Source organism: Zootoca vivipara, chromosome 2 (genome assembly GCF_965207765.1).
Source record: "Zootoca vivipara chromosome 2, rZooViv2.hap1.1, whole genome shotgun sequence".
NCBI classification, from domain to species: Eukaryota; Metazoa; Chordata; class Lepidosauria; order Squamata; family Lacertidae; genus Zootoca; species Zootoca vivipara.
In genome coordinates this window covers 27908849-27931888 of record NC_142584.1, presented here as the reverse complement: position 1 = coordinate 27931888, position 23040 = coordinate 27908849, and the positions used below count along the sequence as shown (strand labels likewise).

At 48.8% G+C, this 23040-nt stretch overlaps 2 protein-coding genes across 5 annotated transcripts in view; both read right to left on the bottom strand.

The window, feature by feature from the left end:
- The window catches only part of CYTH1 (cytohesin 1), a 58409-nt gene extending 53913 nt beyond the window's left edge, over positions 1–4496 (bottom strand). Inside the window, exon 1 of the mRNA XM_088661500.1 lies at positions 4137–4496. Coding sequence (XP_088517626.1) covers positions 4137–4164 — 28 coding nt within the window. The 5' untranslated portion in view covers positions 4165–4496. The remainder of the gene's footprint in view (positions 1–4136) is intronic.
- Positions 4497–7116: 2620 nt separating this feature from the next.
- The window catches only part of USP36 (ubiquitin specific peptidase 36), a 31140-nt gene continuing 15216 nt past the window's right edge, over positions 7117–23040 (bottom strand). For all 4 annotated transcript variants that reach the window (XM_035104203.3, XM_035104204.3, XM_035104205.3 and 1 more), the window contains 8 exons: positions 20714–21406; positions 19367–19482; positions 15924–16448; positions 12774–13030; positions 11352–11510; positions 10704–10819; positions 9440–9575; positions 7117–8935 (listed from right to left, as the gene is read on the bottom strand). In XM_035104203.3, coding sequence (XP_034960094.2) covers positions 9444–9575; positions 10704–10819; positions 11352–11510; positions 12774–13030; positions 15924–16448; positions 19367–19482; positions 20714–21406 — 1998 coding nt within the window. In that variant the 3' untranslated portion in view covers positions 7117–8935; positions 9440–9443. The remainder of the gene's footprint in view (positions 8936–9439; positions 9576–10703; positions 10820–11351; positions 11511–12773; positions 13031–15923; positions 16449–19366; positions 19483–20713; positions 21407–23040) is intronic.

The following is a 23040-nucleotide window of genomic DNA, read 5'->3' as shown; positions in this document are numbered from 1 at the left end:
GTGCACTAAGACGAGACACAGCAGGCTTGTTTTGAGTCTCCAAAACGGCAGCATGCTCTGCATGGAACCCCCTTCCCTCCACCCAGGCTACACACAAATCTACATTTTCTCAGATGTAAGCAATCGCCAGGGACGCGGGTGGCGCTGTGGTTAAACCACTGAGCCTAGGGCTTGCCGATCAGAAGGTCGGCGGTTTGAATCCCCGCGACGGGGTGAGCTCCTGTTGCTCAGTCCCAGCTCCTGCCAACCTAGCAGTTTGAAAGCACGTCAAAGTGCAAGTGGATAAATAGGTACCGCTACAGTGGGAAGGTAAACGGCGTTTCTGTGTGCTGCTCTGGTTCGCCAGAAGCGGCTTTGTCATGCTGGCCACATGACCCGGAAGCTGTATGCCGGCTCCGTCGGCCAATAAAGCGAGATGATCGCCGCAACCCCAGAGTCGGTCACGACTGGACTGGGTCCCTTTACCTTTAAGCAATCGCCAAAGTGAACGGGGGAGAAAGACATTTCTCCTCCACAAACCTAGAAAGAGTACCAAGACCAACTCCTCTCCACTGCTCACCAACTTTCCTCTAGGTGTGAGTGATGCAATATACTCAGGTCTCAGAGAACAAATGTTCTGACCTGCAGCAAGTTACAAACTAGCCCCCCCGTGCCCATGAACACATTTCCCTCCACAGTGTAAAGCAAAATACGTTAGGATGGATTCAAATCACAGTCTCTGGCTAGAAGCAGTCCCTCGCCGGCACATAGTAGTCCAGGCAGCAAAAGATTAAAAAATGATGCCTGCATACAATAATTGAAAGTATTCAACAGCCCTTGTTAACGTTATTGTAGAGAAGCCGTAATCACAACCTGAGCCATAATCCCATTTTTACAGCAAACACGTGATAACCTGTGAAAACAAGGAGCTCAAATATACCCAGCTGTCAGTGGCAACCACAGCACAGCTCGGCCTCAGAGCCTCCCCCCTTCAGCTCAGCTTGGGGGTTGAGGGGAGGAAGGAGAAAGCATCAGTCCCTGGAATTGCTGCTGTCCCTAAGTCACCTCTGCTGATGAACAGGCAGGAGGACCCCTCCATGTGACTGGGCAGTGCTACCCAGGTTGGAGACGCACAGGGCTGAGAACCATGGTGAGCAGAACTGGGCAGGCTGCCACTTGCCTGAAAGGGAGATTACCCCTGTAAATCTAATCCATCCCTCACAGCACAGGCTAGATGAGAAAGCAGCTGCATGCATACATCGTTTAAGCACCGCTCCACTTTCCTTTGGGATCATAGCAAGAAGTGAGCAACACAGCTGGAATATTCATGTACTAGGCAAATCAGGGACAAGCCCGCTGGTGGCAGGGACATGTGTGCCTGCTGCTTGAGAGAACCGCCTGCCTCCCGGGCATCACCTACAGCTTCAGCCTGGGTCTCTGTGATGAATGGAGATGCTGCGTCCATGCTGCCCGCTCAAAAGCCACCCAAGGTTCAAAGCTAATTTGTTCGCCAAACCCACATACAGGACTCAGCAGCACAGGCACATCAAAGGGCATCTGGCCCCAGAGGCCCCAGCATCAGCCCACTGGATAAAGGAAGCCCAGGGTGCTATTTGCATGGCAGGGTATGCCATGCAAGAGGAGGAATAAGTCAAGCAAGCCTCTACTGCCCCAGCGTGCCACAGCTGCTAAGACACAGATTTGAGCTCACAGCTCTGCTGGGGAAGCCTCTAAGTCAGCCACTCACCCATAACTGGGTCATACATATTAATTCGTTCTCCTGGTGCAACGACACTGCAGAGATGTTCCCAGTGTTAAAGGAATTGGAGTGGATTCGGGGGAGACCGTGCTGGGAGGCTCCCTCCGTTGCAGTGTCATACACAGAAAGCTGAATAAGCAAAGGACCAAAGACTCTTTTGCAGTGAAGCGTCTTGTAGCTTACTTGCGAGCCAAGGTGACATTTCCAGCACAAGGAGTGACCTCCACAGTTCAGTTTTAAAATGTAAACACAGGACCAGCCCTACCGTTAGGCAGAGTGAGGTGGCTGCCTTGGCAGAAAGCAGCAAAAAGGACCTCGTGCCGCATAAGTGACCCTGCCACCTTCAGGCGAAGTGGAGGACACTGCCCCATTGTTACTGTTGAAGTAATATTCAGCTTCCGGTCCTGTTGGCCCTTCTGTGTGGAATGAGGGGGGCACCACTTTGTCGTTCTTGCCTCATGAAGCAAAACGACATGGGACAGCCCTGCTCAGTCAGTCAAACTATTTTGACAACACATAGCCTACATCAGTATATTGAATGTACATTTCTTTCCTTTTCCCAAGGGCAGAAACATCACCTCAATTTGGAACGAGAAAGGCTAGCATGTTTGCAGCCTGCGCACCAGAAGAAGTGATTTGGGCTACAAATGACAGCAAATATTGTCTGCTTAATTTGAGGGCAGCTTCTCAGAAGACAGGTGCTTAGGAAGTTTTAGCTGTGTTATTGCCTGGCTTGTTGTCGCAGCATTTCTAAATTTGTTCCTGTTCCCTCTAAATGTGCGTTCTTTCAGGAAATCAGCCTGCCCCACCTCTTACGCAAGACAGGCCTGTGTGTGAACATCAAATCCTCCAGGCCCAAGCCTGCTGTCCCCAGTTCGGGATACAGTATATCAATTCCAGTCAGTGGCCACCGGAGTTATGAAGGGCACCACCATCGCTCACCCCCCATCCCGAACAATATCATTTTGCGAGCAGTGCACTCACTCCCACCACTTCTGCAGAATACTTATTACCTAGCACCGTAATTTAGGGTTTGGGTAAGATCAGGACCTGACCGAGGGCCTCCCATAAGTCACATGAGGCGACACGCTTGGCAGGGCCAGTCATCCAGTCCTTCGCCACTAGGCCATCTCCAGGGCTCCTGCCACCTTTTTAGAAGGTGATCTGCACTGGCAGGAAATGACACTTGGAAATGACAGTTGGACACACAGATCAAAGACATCAGTCCAGGCCCAAAAAAGCAACCCCACCCCGTGTGTGTGTGTGTGTGTGTGTGTGTGCACGCACGCACATACACACTGAGAGAAGAGGCACAAATGTGACAGCTGAACTCAGCCTCAGAAAGAGCCACGTTCTCCCTCTTCCCTGGGAAGGAGAGCTAAGGAGCCAGGCAGAAAGGGGAAGCATCTGCTGCTCATGCAGCTGTTGCTACCCTGAAGTCACCCCCACAACCCTCCTTCCCTTCTCCGAGAGGCAGTTTACGCTTCCCTGCCCAGCCTAGAGGATAAATGCCGGCACGAAGTTCCCCCCACCAAAGGCGCGCAAGCCGACAAACACACGCGGCCCAGTTGTCTCTCGTTAACCCTCACCGCAGTGCTCAGCGCAAGGGGAGCCACCCCTGACCCTTCCCTGTAAAGACTTCTTTTTGGAGTCCGGCCACATTTCCCTCCCTCCCCCCAAGAGGCGGCCGCACGCCTGTTCCCCCAAACCCCCGCAACCGACTCCAAGCTCACCCATTGCAATGAACAGCTGTCCTCGCCCTGCGACCACGGGCTGGAACAGCTGCTCAGAAGCTTCCCTTCTTCTCCCCCACGGGAAGGGCAGCTGCCCTCCTACATAGCGGGTGATTAAGAAAAAAGGTAGCCCTACCCACCCACCCACCGAGAGTCCTAACCAGATACCCGAGAGAGAACCCTCTGTGACCCCACCCTTAACCAACGGCACCGCACCCCGGGCCTTGCACAATCTCTACTTCCTATGCTCAGGAGCCGATCTCTCCTCGGGATTTACTAGCGCACCCTCAGAATCCACTGAGGCAGGACCCCCCCTCAGTGCAACCGGCCACACAGCTCCTAAATCCCGTTAATCGTCTCTTGCTAAGACCAGGATGCAAAAAGAGACTCCTTCCCAAATCCGTGTGTGTGTGTGTGTCGGGATGGTGGAGGGGGCAGCAATTGCACACTCCCCGCTTTAAGCCAAGGACAGTTCGCTGAACATGCAAGGGCCACTCCCCCCTTCTAACTAGCCGCAAGATTAAGGCTTAAACGAATCCCTCCCTCCTTCCCTGAGTGCCCCCCACCCTTGCCATTAAGACCCGCCCCCGCCCCCACCCCACCTTGGCCCAGCCAGAGATGCGTTTTCCCTTCTCCTTGGATGCATAAGTCATTCGTCCGCTCACCGTATCCGCTCTCCTCGTCCTCCTCCATGTTACTAGCCAGGTTCCTGCACGGCTGCTTTGCCCGGCTGCTAAAGCTATGCTGCTGCTGCCGCCGCCGCCGCCGCTACTCAGCAAGTTCCTTCCCACCGCCGAACACACGTGATGAGAACTGGGGAGGGAGGGGGGAGGACGACAACGAAGTGGAGGAGGAGGAGGGCGGCGGCACCTCCCCCTGAAACCCGACGCGAAAGAGGCGAGGCTTCGCGGCCCACGTGACGGGCAACGCGGTCCGGGGCAAAAGCAAGGACCTGGGGTTGCTTTTCCCGCTGTACCGTCGGATCCGGAGCACGCTGGTTCTGCGGCTTGCAAACCTGTCGCTGCAACTGCACACCTGCACGCGCCCACGCACGCATAGCAAACTGTATTCTACTCATGAACACCTACATTAATTGCAGCTGGGGGGGGGGGAGGAGCGCCTTTTGCTACCCACGCCACGCGGTGCCCACATTGGTGTCCTGAGGACAGCGTTGCTGATAAAGGCTGGAGAGATAGCAAGCTGCCTCTCTGGGCTGCGTTGGGAGAAAGGGCGGGTTATTAACAAATTTAAATTTAAATAGCAGGTTTTCTCAGGAGTCAAGAGAGCGGGATGTGCCTGGGCGCCGTGGGGTCTCCTGTAAAGCAAAACGGTCCTTGCGTTCCTTGTCTTGCCGAGGGAGGAGTCGACGAGGCTTGCTGTTGACAAGACGACGGGGTGTAATTTAATAGCAGCAGAGTATTAGCTTTCTTACAAAAATAAAAGTGTCCCACCCGTCTGTGAGAAGTGGAAATTCCACTCCAGGGTGCTGCGGCCAAACAGGATCAGGGCCAGCCAAGGACATTTTGGCACCTGAGGTGAACCACAACATGGCTCCCCTTTTCCCACCAGGGAAGGAACAAGGGGTGTGGATAAAGATCTACTCCAGGTTCGCTGCCCCTGTGGATCCTGCCACCTGGGTCTCTTCTCCTTGCCCTTTGGGTGGGTCAGCCCTGGGCAGGATTGACCTTAGTTCTCTACCTTGGATTCTCTTTCAGCGCTGCACATTTTCTTATAGAGGAAGAGATGTTAGTAGGCTATACAAGATCAGGGCAGGGAGAGGAGTTGGGATCACACTGGCCTAGCTGCAACTTGATTTTGTGCCCCCAACACCCATCCACCCCCAATCCGCAGGGCTACTCTGCCTCCATTATATGGGGACAGGAGAGGAAAAAAGGGAATTAAGGGTGCTTAGGAATAGCATTTTTGTTTAATAAAGTGGGAAAGGTCGTTACCAATGAAGGAGGCCAAAGATAGGAATTCATCAGCATCAGATACTGTGATCAACCCAACCCCTCTTCAGGTGTGTTTGAGAATTCCTGGAGTATGAACAGGTATCTCCTTAGAGAAGCAACTCCAGCAATTAACTATAATTATTATTATATAAGCAAGAAGCAGCAATCATTTTAACATACTCCTATTTTCACTGTGCCAGCTGTAACAAGAGTAGATTTAGAACTCTCAGAGCTACTTAGCTGTATTGTAGTTAGTTATTCCGGATTAAAAAAAAAAAAAAACTTGGATACTGGGTAAAAAGCCATACAGTATATGCATTCCCATACATTATTAGGAGTCTCTGCCTGAAAACAGGAACAGCACTATATGAGTGGTTTCTTGAGCAGCAGCTTCTGCTTTAGCACCTGCCATTTAATCAGTGTGACAGGCTGGATAGCTCAGTGCTTATAATGCAAGAAGACTCCTTGTGGGTAATATTTACAATGATTTCTCAAAAGTGTGAGGAAGCTCCTGCAGGTGATGTACAAGTTGTTGCCAGGACCAGTCAAACAGGCTCTTTCCTAACCCTTTCCTAAATCAGCAAGCAAAATAACATTCTAAATCAGTATAGCATGGGAAGCTCTAGAGATACACCATCATAGAAACATTGAGGGTTTATGACAGAAATGATTAGTGCAACCCTCTTGCTTTTAAAGACTGACCAAAGTTGTTGAGCTTTTTTTAAGAATTGAAATTGTTGAGTTTTTTTACAATTTTACCCCAAAGTTGTATGAGCTGTTAGGATTGAAGTTGTTGAGTTTTGGTTTTTTAAAGGATTTTACCCCACGACATATACTGCCACAGGGGCTGGATACAAGTAGAATAGCAGCTTCTTACACTCGCTCCCTATAAGGGAGCATGGTAACGCTACAACTTCTCAGCATGACGTGTGTGCTTAACGGCAAACCACAGGAAGAATATTTGCTCCACTGAATGTGGCATATATAAAATCTACAGCTCTAAAGCTGTTCACGTGGAGTTGGGGTTAACCTGGAAGTTACATGGCCTTTCAACCATTGCAGCAAACCTCTCCTCCTCAAGGGTTTGAGAATCTTTGCAATATGCATTGACCCCATGCATGTTGCAAAGCTAAGCAGGGTCAAGTATGGTTTCAAACTGGATGGAGAACCACGTGTTGAGATTCTTGACCTGCAGCGGGGTTTTGACCCTTGGGGTATCTTCAAACTCTACAATTCTGTGATTCTATAATGCAGAGGCTGTTCAGGTGGGTAGTGGGGATCAGTCTCTAAGGGGCACAAGATTCCCCCCCCCAAAAAAATCCACTTGTTTCTACTGATTAGGTCAAATGCCCTTATTTCAGAGGCTGGGCTCAAGTCTTCCCCCTACCTTTTGCCTTCAGTTCTGCAATAGGCCAAAGCAAAGGCATGCACATACGGGTGTTACGGTGTTAGGATGTCTTGAAAAGTACCCAACATAACCACCCCAGTACTGCAACTACAGAGATAGATGAGTGTCAACAGAAAGTGATAGAGTAGGAAGGCCTGAGACAAGGGGGATAAACCAAGTGGAACAAAGGAGTTCTCAGCTAGGGCTTCAGACTAATGGCAAGCTTAAGAGGTGAGCGGTCATGGAAGAAGTACTGTTGCAATCAATCACAAGAGAAACCAATCGACAAGACTCAACACACACACATACACAAAACATTCCTTTATTGCACCATGAACCATTGCTACAACTAGGGCTACTGCAGCAAGCCCCAGCATGAGGTGCATAATACCCACTTGGGGTATCTACATGTTGGCAGGAGATTGTTAAACGGGCACTGCCAGAGGGGAAGAGACTGCTCCCCACTGAGAGAGTGAACAGGGTCAGTGCCCCCCCTCCCCAAGAAAAAAAGAGAATCGTAATAATCATAATAAATCATTAGGCTCAAATTAAATGCAATGGCCAAAACCGTTTTGGTAACTGCTTTGATATGGTGGAGAAAATAAAGCTAGTTTTCAACCTTTGCACCCAATCTATGAAGAGAGAAAATGGGTGCCAAAGTTGAACGAGCAATGCTGGGAATGCCAGGAATGGGTGGGATGCACATGGATTGCCCCTCCAAACCAATCATGCACTTGTGGGGAAGTTACAGGTAAAGGCTGCCTACCTGGGAGTAAGCCACTGAGGTTAACAGCTAGACAGCAGCAGATGCAAGGGAATAAAGGAAAACCTAGGCCAGCCCTGCAGGAACAGGAGCCCTTGCACCACTTGGCTTGACAACTACCCATTGAAAAAGTTTTGGCACAGGCACACTTGAGTCTCTCATTTTGGCAGGGAGCAGCCTGCTCCGTCTTGGTGCCAAAGCAAGTGATGTTTCGGGCAACCTCTCTCCAACACAAACTCCCAAGTTGGAAATATGCTGCGAGAGAATCAGGTCCTCTTGGAGCCATTAACTTTTGCCACACAAGCTGTGCAACGATGCCTGCCGGAAGTTAATTAGGGCAACGCTTAAGAGGAGGCATGGAGAAAAGACCCAACGCAAGGAAGTTTCAAGACTGCAAGTGGGGATGTGAATGTCTGAACACCCCTTTGTGGAAAAGAACTCCTAGTTAATGTATGCATGGAATTTTTTTAATTATTATTGTTGTGGGGAGCATTCAAACATTTCTTCCCCTGCCTGCAGCTTGAAGCAACACACTCCAGCAACAAGCAAATCTCAAATGAACCGTCACTTAACTATGGCTGGAGAATGCTACCAAGAAGTTGTCATTGCAAAGCAGCACCTTTCGAGGGCCCTGGCAGTGAATGCATTTGAACACAACTGTTACAGGGCAGGACGACCTGACCATCCGCTTTCCTGGCTGTACAAAACTCAAGTCCCAAGTGTTTTATACAGCAGGAACAGCTTGTGGGGAAATGGTCCTGAAAAATATTTCCAGAGTGGAGCATTTCATACTTCTCTGAAATGGGATGAACCAGAGAAGGGGCTGCAGATGGGTGGAGAAATGCCACGTAAGCTGCATCCTGTCCTAATGACTCAGCCAGGGAGTGGGGAAAGGGGCAAATGTACCACTTCAGGCAATACAACAACATCCAGCTCTTGAGGAGTTGGGACACAGCTCTCGGCTTTCTCAATCTTCTCTTGGCAGGAAAGGGAGCAGAGGGCATCACAGCTCATCATGCTGACACATGGTGGCGGCGGAGGCCACAGAGGGATTTCATTTCAAAAGGGCTAGTTGCCCTTGGCTCCACCTCTGATCCATGCCTGATGCCCACAGGTACCCAGGGACAGGACCTTCCCCAGGCAAAGGCTCCTCGTGACACTCTTGCAAGTAAGCGGCGATGGGTGCCTGCATTTCCCCAGGCACTGCACTGAAGATCCATCGGAGCCTTCAAGGCAAGAGGAGGACATTCCCTGTGAGTCCTGTTGAGTTGGCAACTTGCGACTGTTGACAGTATTGTGTTGGTCACCGGCAGCTCCAAAGAACCGGAGTTCGCCATAGCACTGCTGCAGCCAAGAACTCATCTGCGGGGTAGAGATGGAGAACGAATTAGTGCCACAGGAAAAGTGTTACTGGATTGCACCCTCTTGACCACTGGGTGGTGTGAGGAGCAGGAGGAAGAGAACGAAGTTGAAAAAAGCAAGCTAAATAAATAAATAAAATCGGGGCAACACATAAGATCTCTGGCAACACTGCTTTGCAGAATTCCTACATCTGCATATTGTAGAAGGTCCTACAAGAATTCCCTCGTCATTGCTCAAATCCTTCGGCAGAAGTTGGGAGTTGTAAAAGACAAGAATCCAACTTCTACGGTATGTTTAGAATAATGTAATCAGTCTAAACAAGGACTACACGAGCTTAATATTTGCAAAATCAAATACGCCTTCCCACCCCTCGCACACAGACACCACAGTCCTAAATACGAGCCATTTCCACCACTGAATAATTTTCCATTTGCCCACTGCCAGAAACCTGCATAAACTGCAATTCCCCAAATCCCTCTGGCCGGCTGCACTCAAGTTCCTCACCATCTCAAAGCCAATAGCTCAGGCTAGCAACTTTAGCGGGATGTGTCACGGCCCAGAAATTACGTCGGCTTTGCAGTTTCTGGAAGGCATTGCCATTTCTCCTCCGCTCACGCTTGAGTTTCTTGATTTTCTTCACCTACGGCAAGAAGAAAGAGTGTGTGGTTGTTCCAGCTTCTAGCATCCAAGCTGCCATCCACACCAAGTGAAGCGTATAAAGGACATCTCTCCCCCCCCATCCCACTCCATTCACCAGAAAGCAGCTGGTGGGGTGGACAAAAGCTAATTAAATAATAACAACCCGGAGGCGACCAGCAAGTGATCAATGAGACTGAGATCCAAAAGATCATAGAATCATAGAGTTGGAAGAGACCACAAGGGCCATCCAGTCCAACCCCCTGCCAAGCAGGAAACACCATCAAAGCATTCTTGACATATGGCTGTCAAGCCTCTGCTTAAAGACCTCCAAAGGAGGAGACTCCACCACACTCTTTGGCAGCAAATTCCACTGCTGAACAGCTCTTACTGTCAGGAAGTTCTTCCTAATGTTTAGGTGGTGGAATCTTCTTTCTTGTAGCTTGAATCCATTGCTCCGTGTCCGCTTCTCTGGAGCAGCAGAAAACAACCTTTCTCTCTCCTCTATATGACATCCTTTTATATATTTGAACATGGCTATCGTATCACCCCTTAACCTTCTCTTCTCCAGGCTAAACATACCCAGCTCCCTAAGCAGTTCCTCATAAGGCATCGTTTCCAGGCCTTTGACCATTTTGCTTGCCATCCCCTGGACACGTTCCAGCTTATCAGTATCCTTCTTGAACTGTGGTGCCCAGAACTGGACACAGTACTCCAGGTGAGGTCTGACCAGAGCAGAATACAGTGGTACTATTACTTCCCTTGATCTAGATGCTATACTCCTATTGATGCAGCCCAGAACTGCATTGGCTTTTTTAGCTGCTGCATCACACTGTTGACTCATGTCAAGTTTGTGGTCTACCAAGACTCCTAGATCCTTTTCACATGTACATGTCTTCCTGACTATCACTAGGATCACCCACTAAGCCTAAAATTTGGCTCATGCTCATAGCTCATATAACAGCTCTATTATAAATGCAAGCAGATATGTTTTCATTGTTCTAGCAACAAGTGAGCAGGCAGGCATGTTGAAGAAACATATGCTTTTCAAGATGGGAAGCCTGTTTTAAAAGCAATCCAAACTAGTAACTGAGCACACTAGGCTAGGCTTGCAACAGGCTAGGCTTCTTACCTTCCCACTGTCAAACTCTTCATCCCAATCGTCAAGGACTGTCTGGCTCTGAGACCATACAGCATCTTGCATGGCAGCTTGGCTGATGGCCGACACTTCGCCATCCCATGTCAATACTGTGGAGGAAACACATTGGCAAAGAAGAGCTGGGAATCGTGGCACGTTTGGTCGGCCCAAGACATTTCAGCACCTGAAGCAAACCACAAAATGGTACCGCCCTCCCCACCAGGGAAGAAGGGATATGTGAAGATCTACATCAGGAACAGGGTGGGGGATAAAGATATACATCAGGGTCTGCTGCCCCTGTGGGTCCTGCCGCCCAAGGCAGTCGCCTCCGCTTGCCTCATAGGTGGGCCGGCCCTGGTGGCAATCTTTCCTCGCTATCCCAGCCCTCTGCCCTTTCCTCATTTCTCCATTGAAGAAGCCAGCAAGGTGCTATCACCAGAAGCGCACATAGAGAAACAGGGACACCGTCTTATCTACATGCACTTCTATCATAAAACATGGGGTGCCGTTTCAGAATGTCAAAGATCTCCATTATTTGTTTTTCTACTGTGGCTTAAGAGGAGAAAACCCCTTCCAAAACACAGGAGCAGGAGAGCCTCATCTGTTTACGGGAAAACCCCTTTCCTTAAAGCAGTACGGTACCTTGCTTTCCATAAGCTTTATCTGAAGAATCCTTCAGCAGCTCCTGGACCACATCAAACCGTTCATGCTTCTGATGTACCACTTCCTTCTTTGGACTTGGGATGTTCCAGGAGCACTTGTCCCCATGTCTAAGCTGGCTGCCAGTCCAGGACAAGGCCACTGTGGAAAGAAGGAAGGGGTAAGAAGTACTGGCACAATCATGTCACGCAGCAAGTCTGACTTGCCACTCTGGAGCAGTGCCAGGGAAACCAAGGGAACAGAACCGAAAAGAAACACAGCCCCAGGAACAGGTGTGTGATTTGCATTCCCAGTGGTCCAGAGGCCAAGGTAAAATGCTCACTTACACCTGCGGGGGGGGGGGGGACGTGTGCAAAACACCAACAGACTATTGGAACATTTCCAGCAACTACAATACTGCACAACTTCCTAGGGTTTGCACCCAGAATCAATCACAAAGGCTTGTTTAACTGAGCTTAGGCTGTTGGGCGTCAACATGTCAGAGTTGTGGGGGTTACGTCAGAGCTCATCTGCATGCCTAGGAAGAGATGCCCGGTGTGCACAAACCAAACGGAGAGGCTATGAAGCCTTGGGATAAACGGAGAGGAAACCTTGGGAGAAAACCCACAGCCACATTTTACGTAGGTGCTGGGTTCGTTTGGACATAAGGAAACCGTGTGTGTGTGTGTGTGTGTGTGTGTGTGTGTGTGTGTGTGTATGTAAATAGGTAAGGAGTTCTTCCATGTCCCAAAAAGAGCTCTGGGTTTGGGGCAGGTGTCACTGCTACACCCCAGCCTAGTTTAGAATTGCTACAACAACAAAAATCCCATGTGTTGCAAAACAGAATACTCTAAACCAGTGTTTCCCAACCTTGTGCCTCCAGCTGTTTTCAGACTACAATTCCCATCATTCCTGACCACTGGTCTTGCTAGCTAGGGATGATGGGAGCTGTAGTCCAAAAACATCTGGAGGCACAAGGTTGGGAAACACTGCTCTAAACTACAATGAGCAACACAAACTCACAAACTAATAAACATCAAATAAATGTCCCACGAACCGAAATAGGAAGAGTGATAAGTCACTATTAAAGATCACTCAGTTGGAGGCAGAATGGACATTTATTTGATGTTTACTAGTTTGTGAATCCACGGCACATACTGTATATCTTCCATTTATGTATTTTGACACAGTATAGTGTTATAAAAAAATATTGCCAGTATATTATTAGACGACGTGTTGCTCATTGTTGTTTATAGTTTAGAATTGCAGCAAGTGCCAGCTCCCCTATGCCCAATCTAGGAACTGATCTGGACTTGGGGGGGGGGTACAGGATGAGTGTATGCTGCCACCGCCCCCCCCCCGCACTCTCCAAATTTCCTTTCTCCACACACACCCAGCTAACCATGATATAGATATGTCTCAAACCTGGGGGGCTGATTCTAGCAGAGGAAAGGCCGTTTTCTCTCCATTCTTCTTGGGGGCTGCTGGCCTCTGGCACAGAGCCCCCCTGCTTCTCCCTCCTCTTGTGCTTTCGGTGCTCACTCTCTCCAGCAGGGCTGCCACTGTCTGAAGCTGGGCAAGGAAGCTGCTGCTTCTTTTTCTTCTTCTTCTTCAGGCTACAGGACTCTTCCACTGGCTCATGGGCTATTAGGCAGGCTTCTGCCTCACGCTGTGGAGGGCAGCTGCAAAGTGGATTAAAAAACAAAAACCAACCCATTCAGTTTTATTCATTTATTTTTTTAAAGTCAGAACTGTTCCTCCCCAGACACACACCGAAAAAAGTGCAATCAGCAGCCATTGCTTTAAAATAACCTGCTTTAAAATTGTATCTGAATGCAATGCGGAAGTACGAAGAATACCACCCCCAAGGACCCCCTTTCCCCATGTGAACCCAACTGGACTCTGATATCATCATCTGAGGCCCTTCTTTGCGTGCCCCCTCCATTTAGGGTACAGAGGCTGGCAACATCTTTGCGGCGGCTCCCTGTTTGTTGAATAGTCTTCCCAGGAAGGTTTGCCTGGTGCCTTCATTATATATATTTAGGTGCCAAGAGAAAACACTCCTCTTCAACCAGGCCTTTGGATGATTAAAACTCTACAGCCTTTTAAATGTGTCTGTGGGAAGGGGGGGGTATTGTTCTGATGTTTTGTTTTACTTATTTACTTGTTTTGAACCCATGTTTTATTCTGTGAATCGCCCAGAGATCTTAAAGGGCAGTACAGTGGTACCTCACAAGACGAATGCCTCGCGCAACAAAAAACTTGCAAGACGAAAGCGTTTTGCAATGTTTTCGGGGCTTCGCAAGATGAAGTTTTCTATGGCCGCGCTTTGCAAGACGAAGTTTTTCGGCGGTTTTTTGTTGTTGCTTTTTTTTTGCCACAGCAAACTGCGCTTCGCAAGACAAAATTATCACAAGACGAAGCGACTCGCAGAACGAATTACTTTCGTCTTGCGAGGCACCACTGTATATGAATCTAATAAATAGGTAAAAATAAAAATCAATCTCTTAAAATGGCCTCCATAAAAACAGAACTTCCTGCATAAAAGAATGAAATAGGAGACAAAAGGGCTCGCTATGCATTTATATGCAAATTCCAAAGATGAAGATTGCTTCTGTAAACCTTGAGGTCACCCCAAGCCTACTATACCTGTGCCAATATGGTGCTGTTTGGGGCTGCATAAGCACTCAGAAAAGTAAGCATATTTAAATGATTTCCTTTCAAAATGTATGCCATAGGCAGGCATGTCTTATCCAGCAACCAGCAGCCCATGCTCCTGAGGGGGTCCAGTTTAGCCTTCAGTAGGGTCGCCGTATTTCAAAAATAAGTTGAGCTTTTTGGGGAAAACCTCCCCCCAAAATAGTGATTCTAAGCTTTTGGAGCTGTTTCTGCTGCTTCCCCCCCCCCATTGGCTGCCTTACATCTGGGTTTTCCCTGACATTTTGGTGATTCGGCAAAATTCCCCCGACGCCATTTTTGCACCCGAAAGCGAGGACATGTCAGGAATTTTCCTGATGTATGGCAACCCCAGCCTTCAGCTACATGGTCTTGCTTAAAAGGATCAGGCGTACAGAGAGCATGCCAGTCAGAAACCGTCAGTTTCATCTCTAGGCAGATGTATATTCTGCAAAATGCATCTGAGCAAAACGCCCAGCACTCTGTACCACCACCAGCAGCATACTGTAATCCGAAAACCTATTTTAGTTATACACAGATAAGAGGTTTCTGGAAATTTGGGAGGCATGCTTCCCCCTCCCGCAGAGTTTTCATTTTACAAGGACGGGGAAGAGGAACTTTTGGGGTAACTGAACTATATGCAGTACTTTTTGGCCTGTTTAATACATTTACATCTCTACCCAGAAGACCAACCGACTCTGCTTAGCGGATTTTACTCCCAAGTGAGCTTGCACAGGATTGAAGCCTCAAAAAATATAAAAGTGCATCAGGTTGGTCCAGCATTTTTTTTCGAGACTTTGCTCGCATGTATAGCGATCTTCATGTTTGGAATTTGCATATAAATGCATAGCGAGCCCTTTTGTCTCCTATGCAAAACATTGGTCCAAAAGGCAGCAGGAAGGACTGGTGTAAACCCAGGGCAATGCTTGGTCCCACTAGGCTCAAAGGCTCCACTTGTTTTATTATTGAAGGTGATGGAGGGGGCAGGGGGGAAGCCCAAAGACCCTTGAACCACAGATAACAAGGAATGTTATCTGCAGTGTAGGAGGTAGGGTTGCCAGACTCAATAGAGGACAGGACTTCTGTGCCTTTAATCGCCCTGCTCTCTTTTGAGTCTGGAAACCTTAAAGAGAAACCAGCAGACCCTTTGCTTGGAAATTGAACAAAGGGTCTGCTGGTTTCTCTTTAAGGTTTCCAGACTCAAAAGAGAGCAAGGCAATTAAAGGCACAGAAGTTCTGTCCTCTAAGTCTTCATGGCTTGTCATCCCAACAGTGTTAGAAACTCAGATATATAAGCTAGGCACCAAATGGCTCCTCAAACCAAAATCGCCAAAAGTCGCCAAAATGGAATGTCCAGTTGCCACTTTGGGGCAAGACAGCTCCAAAGTCTTATTTTTCAAATGATGGGTTGACTGTGGTTGATTCGAAGTTAAACATCTGGCTAGTTCAGATGACGACCTTGAGCTAAGTTAAGAGCTTTGAGAACTTAAGGAAGGAAAGTTACTTGATCCAGGGACAGTCCATATATACAATGGCCTATTTCTGACCTCTTTTTCCCTAATGGTGACAACAGACTATTCATAACATAAGAATATACTTCATAACTGAGCAGGGGAGTGGGGTGGGTGAAGTGAAGACAAGCCTCATTTACCTATAACGTTGTTCACTACTCCTGTTCTGGCTGCACAGAAAAGACACGTTGGTTCCTGAAATTCATTCCGATTGCACAGATAAAATATAGTGATAGAATTCTACAGCATGAGGAATTAGTGTGTGGAAACAGTCAAGATCCAAGGATCCCCAGGCATGCACCTCCAGATGGTGGAGATGTCAAGAGCTCATGTTTCTCTCTCCGAGCAAAGCCCTTCCCCTAGAAAAGACAACCAAGCACACACTCACCTGTTCACAGGGGACAGCAAAGGCTTACAGTCTTCCTCTGTCTGCTGCAGCTTCTTTTTCTTTTTCTTCTTCTTCCTCTTTTGGGTGGAATTAGCTAGACTAGGATCTGCTACCCTGCAGCCTCCAGCTATTCCCTCTTCCTCTCCCTTCCTGGCTGCCACCAAGTCAGATTCCTGTTCAGGAGAGGAGTCTCCAGGGCTGCCGTTTTCCTCGAGTTGCCTCTTCCTCCTGGGTGGGTTGGAGAGGCAGGTTCCCTCTGCACCAACGGTTCGTGTGCTTGGGATGCAATGGGTGCCTTGTTCTTCCTCCGAGAGGCTACGCTTCCTTTTCCTCTTCTTGGAGCTGGCAAGGAAAGGCCTCTTGTCCCGGTCTGGGCAAGAGTGGCTCAGTGCCTCTTTGGGCACCGCAGGTGGTGGCAGAGGGGTGGCAGAGAGGCAGCATGATTTGAAGCTGGGCAAGGGTTTGACAAAGGCGCTGCTGGCCGGCGGTGGAGGCGCTGAAGATTTGGAAGCAGATGAGGGCGTCCTAGAGAATCACACACAGGTAAAGCTAAGAGTCAACCGACTCCAAAGCGGCAGAAGACCACACCCGTTTCCATTCTAAATGGAGCCAGTGCCAGCCTCTTTCCCAATGTAAATGGTCCCTTACATCACCCAGAAGGACAAAGCATTGTCAACCGAAGCAAAGGAAAGCCCTGTTAGATTCATGCATCTAATTCTGCAGTCTGTTCTCAGAGTAGCCAGGACTTGGGCACAACAGCACTTTCCCCATTTGTGATCCGCAGCAACTGGGATACAGAGGCAGACTACCCCACATGCCCTGGGCATTAATAAACATTCAGCTCCTTACAGGCTTAACACTGGTATGGTTTCTGCCCCTATCCCAAAGGCCCAACCCCGCTTCAATGACCCTGCAATGTTTCGTCACTAAGCTCCATGCCACTTCTAGCTCCATCTGTACAGTGAAGGCTAGCACATTTCCACAATGCAGGCGTGGAGTTCTTCTGGGCTGGAGGATTTCTATGCCCTAATTGAGGAGTTATTTCAGTGCCAAATTCAAAGCTCTCCCGCCAAGGCACTTTTGGTGCTTGAGATTTTTATATTCACCAGGTTGTGGAGCTATATTTGAATATTTTAAGGCCATTCACAATAATTCTTGGGGTTTTTTTTGGAGCAGTGAGGACACACACACACACACCCTTGCCTTGCATGGGCATTTCCCTAGAGATATCCTCCTTCTATTGCTCTGTTCTGCACTGCTTCTTGCAGGATAAACAACCCCTTAAGTTCCATCTGTATTCAAAGCATGCCAGATGCTGCTACCTAAGTATCAGCTCATTTGTATTGCTTTTAAAAGTTTCGTCTCAAAGAACAGAGAGTCTCGCCGTAGCACAAAAAGCTTGCAGTACAGAGCAATGCAGATGGGCACCTCTGCAGAGGCTGGACGCTTGGCAGACCTGCGCCCAGGAAGTACACTTGTCCCTGGAGAACTCAGATGAACAACGCGAGCCAACAAGACTCTCAACTGAGCGCTAGTAAAAAGAGTGGGGAAGGAAGACTGGACTGATGTGAGGTTATACGGCTAGAGATAGTGGCCTGGAGTCATGTATTGGATTATGAATTACCAAGACAGCCCTTACTAGAGGGATGCAGAACCTCAGGCATAGGGGCCAGATGTGGCCACTCTAGGCCTTGATATGGCCCTCACGACCATCCGTGGGCCACGATCCCTCTCCCCGGGCCACAGCCCTCGCCAATCCTACTTCACACCCTCTCTTGAGGGTTTTTATCTGGCTGGTATGTGCCATCGAAATCCGGTTACCTGGATGTAGGATTCTAGAGCATATGTAGAAACTGGCCTACTGTGCAAGGACAAAATTTACATTCCTAGCTCGCCCCACTTTTGCCACAGAAAGGTGCCCAGAATAGAATGCAGCCCTGCATGCACCTGCTTTAGTAGTATTATCTGGCTATTTTAAAGCAATTGTGGGACCCCAAGATGATCTGAAAATGACAGTCCGCCTTATAGCAATAGCAGCCTGTGTGACCACATGTCAGGCTTGGGGAAAACTGGACCCTCTTGAATCAGGGAAAGTTTGGGACCTAGAACATATGGTGAAATTTTAAAACATAAACAGAGGCAGAGAAGGTTGACCACGTGATATTAAATTGAGATATCAAGTTCATTTTATAGCAGAACGATAAAATGGAGGACGAAGTGAACCCCGATTATTTGGTGAGATGTAGGTTGAAACACAAGTCAAATATGAGGAGCATGGGTGAAATCAATATAAAAAAGGGGGGGAGTTGAACAAGTACCTTTGAGATTGGAAGTTTTGTTCTACTGACTTGATGTAACTGGAGTCACATATGATTAAGCGAACCATGTGCTACTTTTAAAGCAATATACAATTATACTGTCTTAAAACAGATGCATTTTAAGTGATGTGTGGCTGTTAGTATGTATGTAAGTTTAAAAATATTTATTGGATTATGCTTGCCACTAATCTGCTAATACAGGTGGTACCTCGCAAGACGAATGCCTCGCTCAACGAAAAACTCACAAGACGAATTTTTCTATGGCCGTGCATCGCAAGACGGATTTTTTGCTTTTTGTGTGTGTGCTTTGCTTTGTTTACATTGGAAAACCACAAGACGAAATTTTTGCAATACAAAACAACTCGTGGAACGAATGAATCTCATCTTGCAAGGCACCACTGTACTTACTATAGGGTTGCATCCAATGAAGATAAGAGTAGACCCACTGAAACTAATGACCTAAGTTGGTCATGCCGACTCTCTGCAACTGGTCAACTCTGAGGACTAACAGATGCTTGCATCCAATGCAGCACTGAGCAAGTGTCCTTTTAGCCTAAGGGTCACCAGTTCAGCAACTGAACTCCCCCGGCCCCACCGCCCTTGAAATCTGCTCTAGGAATTCCTCCAACCCTCTGTAGCAAATTTGGAGTGGGGGGGGGGAGTCCCATTGCACAAGCAGGAATCCCTGTGCTGATGGGATGCTTATTTAGTGCTGCAATAGATACAAGCCGTTGGCTACAACCCTAATCATATATATGTGTGGGCGCACACACATACAATACACACACACACACACACACACACACACACACACACACCTGATTAAAAAAACACAGAGGCTGCTCTCACACATAATGTCCAAGCGGGGTGACATTTCTCATTCCCTGTCCATTTGCCCAAAGTACCCAAACCAGACACAACACCCAGTAACTGATGGGCTTCAAGGCACATGCTAGCAATTGCAGCAACACCCTCAAATCCAGAAAGGCTTTGCTTCAGAAAAGTACCAAACGCTACAGTGACTTCTTATGACAAGCCAAAGAGCCACACAGCAAGGACAGGGTGCAGAAAGCCAGGCCAGGGTTATGACCGACCCCCCCCCCTGCAAGGGCCCCGGGAGCTCACCTGGGATAATCGAGCGCAGCGGCACAGACGGGGTGGGTGGTTTTTGTAGCAGCTGGTGGAGGGTAGGGCGGCGCCAGGCGCTCACTGCTGCTCAGTTTCTGCAGTGTGTTGCTGCCCTGTAGTTATTGACATAAATAAAAACTTGGTGGTCTAAAAAGAGGTTTCCGTGACCCCAGGGGGCAGAGCAAGAAGAGAGGGGAGGGGGGAAAACAAAAGAACGGGTGGGGGTGGGACAGGGAAAAAGAATCAGAAAAGTGTTTGCTGTTAGAAACAAAGGGAAAAGAAGGAAGGACATGTATAAAGACAGAACAGTGTTAGAATAAAACAATGGGCAACAGGCACCTTCCCATATTCCTTGTTTTCAGAGAGAGGAAAGAAAAGCACTAAGCAGGGTCTCTCTGCTCTGGCCCTGCGAGCAGCGAAATGCCTCCTTTAATGTGGGCCTCACCAAGCAAGAGGATTTGAAGGGGCAAGAATGAGGGGAGACCGAACAGAACACAAGTTTCACTCAAAGACTCTTGGGAAACAGGGTCCCCCTGCACACAAGGCAAATGCAAGGCAAGCCACCTGCTTAAAAGAATACTGAGCGGTTGTTCGCGGGTAGAATCAAACCAAACCATGGCTGCGCACGAATAGGGCGCACGCCGGTTCCGGGAGTGGAGATCTCAGCCACTTTCCGCCCCAGGTTCTGCTTGCTGCCATGCAACCCAGGACCAAGCCATGGTTTGGCTCAGAACGGCATCTGAACCTGGGCCAAGCCACTGCTCAGCCCTGGGCAGCACAAGAGGAGTGCTGTGGCCGCAATCTTTGAATCAGGGAACCTGCATGTTTGCTTTTTCACACCAAGCCATGATTTGACTTAGCATTCTGTGTGGACTGTACTATTGCCCTCAAGTATGCAAGGAGGGTAGTCAGAAAGTGATTGGGACTTACAAGCTGGCCAGGTGATGAATCTCCCTGGGCTCCTACATACAAAACAACTCAGCTGGTAAAGCATGGGACTCTTAATCTCAGGGCCATGGGTTCGAGCCCCACTTTGGGCAAAATATTCCTCAGTTTCCCAAACTTGGGTTTCCAGCTGCTTCTGGACTACAATTCCCATCATCCCTGACCGCTGGTCCTGCTAGCTAGGGATGGTGGGAGTTGTAGTCCAAAAACAGCTAGAGACCCAAGTTTGGGAAACCTTGGACTAGGTGGTCCCTTCCAACTCTACGATTGCATGATATGTGATCGAGTCTGCAAGCATGAAAGGCCCCTTGCCTGAATCTACCCCACCCCACCCCCAAATCACCACTCCTTTTGCCACCATTTTGGAGATAGGTGAGGTAAAGTACCCCTAAAACGCACCTTCCTGGCAGAGAGGGCCAGTCTTTTTGCAGGTGGGGGGGACATGGTATTCCCCAGCTCCAGATTGGTCACATTAGCCAGCAAAGGCGACTTCAGCTTGGCAAACTTGGAGTCCTCGGAAACAGATTTCCCAGAGGCACAGTCCGATTCCTGAGAGGAGCAGTAGCCGTTGACGCCCGTTGTGGCCTGCGGGAGTCCTTTGGCTGGGCGATGTGCTGGACTGGAGGAAAAGGAGCTGCTCGAAGAGGATGAGGAGGAAGAAGACGAGGAGGAAGAAGTCAAAGGCGAGGAGGCCTTGCTCGGCACCTCTGTGCCTTCCTCACGAACTTTGGCCTCGGGGTCTCCTCTGGGAGCCTCTGGCGGCTGTGAAGACAACGCCAAGCCCTTGTCCCCCCAGGAGCTCTGCTTGCCCGTCTCCACCCTGACACTGGCGGCCTCGCTGAAGTCCTGAGATGTTTTGGGTGGCAGGAGAGGCTGCTTCTTGGACCTCTTGCTGAAGTCGTCTAGGAAAGACAGCTTGGCAGGGAGCTTAGGAGAGGAGAACCCAACAGCAGGGATGAGCTTCGGATGAGGAGAAGGAGGAGGAAGCGTCCCGTTCTGGGGTTTGAAGTTGGAAGCAAAGGAGCTGCGGGGAACGGGGACGCCAGCTTCCTCAGGGTCCAACGTCTTCCTGGCCTGAGTCACATCTTGCCTCTGTAGCGACAGAAAATAAGGGGTGTTGAAAGAAGACAGGTGGAGCCAACACCACAAAATGGGGAGCTGCTCCCCCTGTTCAATAAACTGTTCAGACCAATCCAAACGCAATACCCGCAAACTGCCAGATGTATAAGCAGACTGCATTTAAGGTTATCTTGCTGCATGGAAGTCATGCAGTTCACTTACACATTACACAGGGTTAAGATTTACCCCATCTGATCCGCTGGGAAGCAACTGATGCTTTTATTACCATTCAAGTCTGTGGGCTCTGGCCTTGTTCTCAAAACAAGAGAGGACTGTCTTGACTGCTACAATTGCCAAGTTCTGGAAAACTTGATTTTGGCAATTCGGATTACTGGTATACCAAGACTTGGCAAATTGCCCTCTCCTTGAAAAGAAATCATGTTACATTAAAACTACCCAGAGGCCAAAATGCCTGGTTTGATTTTATTTCATATATTGTATGAACAGGGTCACGGGTGGCGCTGTGGGCTTGCTGATCGGAAGGTCGGCGGTTCGAATCCCCGTGATGGGGTGAGCTCCTGTTGCTCGGTCCCAGCTCCTGCCCACCTAGCAGTTTCCATGCGCTGCTCTGGTTAGCCAGATGTCGCTTAGTCATGCTGGCCACATGACCTGCAGGCAAACGCCGGCTCCCTCGGCCTATAGAGCGAGACGAGCGCCGCAACCCCAGAGTCGTCCGTGACTGGACCTAACGGTCATGGGTACCTTTACCTTTACCTATAAACACAGCAGGTTCACAGACACCAAGTCCCACTGGTTTAAACAAATGCCTGGAATAGTTAAATTCTCAGCTGCTACTAAGAGTACAGTGGTACTTCGGGTTACAAACACTTCGGGTTACAGATTCCACTAACCTGGAAGTAGTACCTCGGGTTAAGAAGTTTACCTCAGGATGAAAACAGAAATCACGTGCTAGCTAAAGTGGTACCTCAGGTTAAGAACGGTTTCAGGTTAAGAATGGACCTCTGGAATGAATTAAGTTTGTAACCAGAGGTAAGGTAAAGGTAAAGGGACCCCTGACCATTAGGTCCAGTCGTGACTGACTCTAGGGTTGCGGCGCTCATCTCGTGTTATTGGCCGAGAGAGCCGGCATACAGCTTCAAGGTCATGTGGCCAGCATGACAAAGCTGCTTCTGGCGAACCAGAGCAGCACATGGAAACGCCGTTTACCTTCCTGCTGGAGCGGTCCCTATTTATCTACTTGCACTTTGATGTGCTTTCGAACTGCTAGGTTGGCAGGAGCTGGGACCGAGCAACGGGAGCTCACCCTGTCGCAGGGATTCGAACTGCTGACCTTCTGATCGGCAAGCCCTAGGCTCTGTGGTTTAACCCACAGCGCCACCTGCATACCTAACCAGAGGTACCACTATACTTTATTTCAGAGATGATCTCTGATTATTACAATAGACTGCCTGTTATGACGCAGTTTTAGGCCACAAAATCTTTTACTTGGGCGCTAACTCACTGAGTGTAACAGCTACTTTATTTCTTATCTCCCAACTGTAATGATTGTATTCTCTTATTATATTCTTTGTTAAGTTGTTTTAACATTGTCAACTTAATGAAAAGTACTTGGGGGGGGGGGTAAAACGAGTAACTTCCTTGACCAT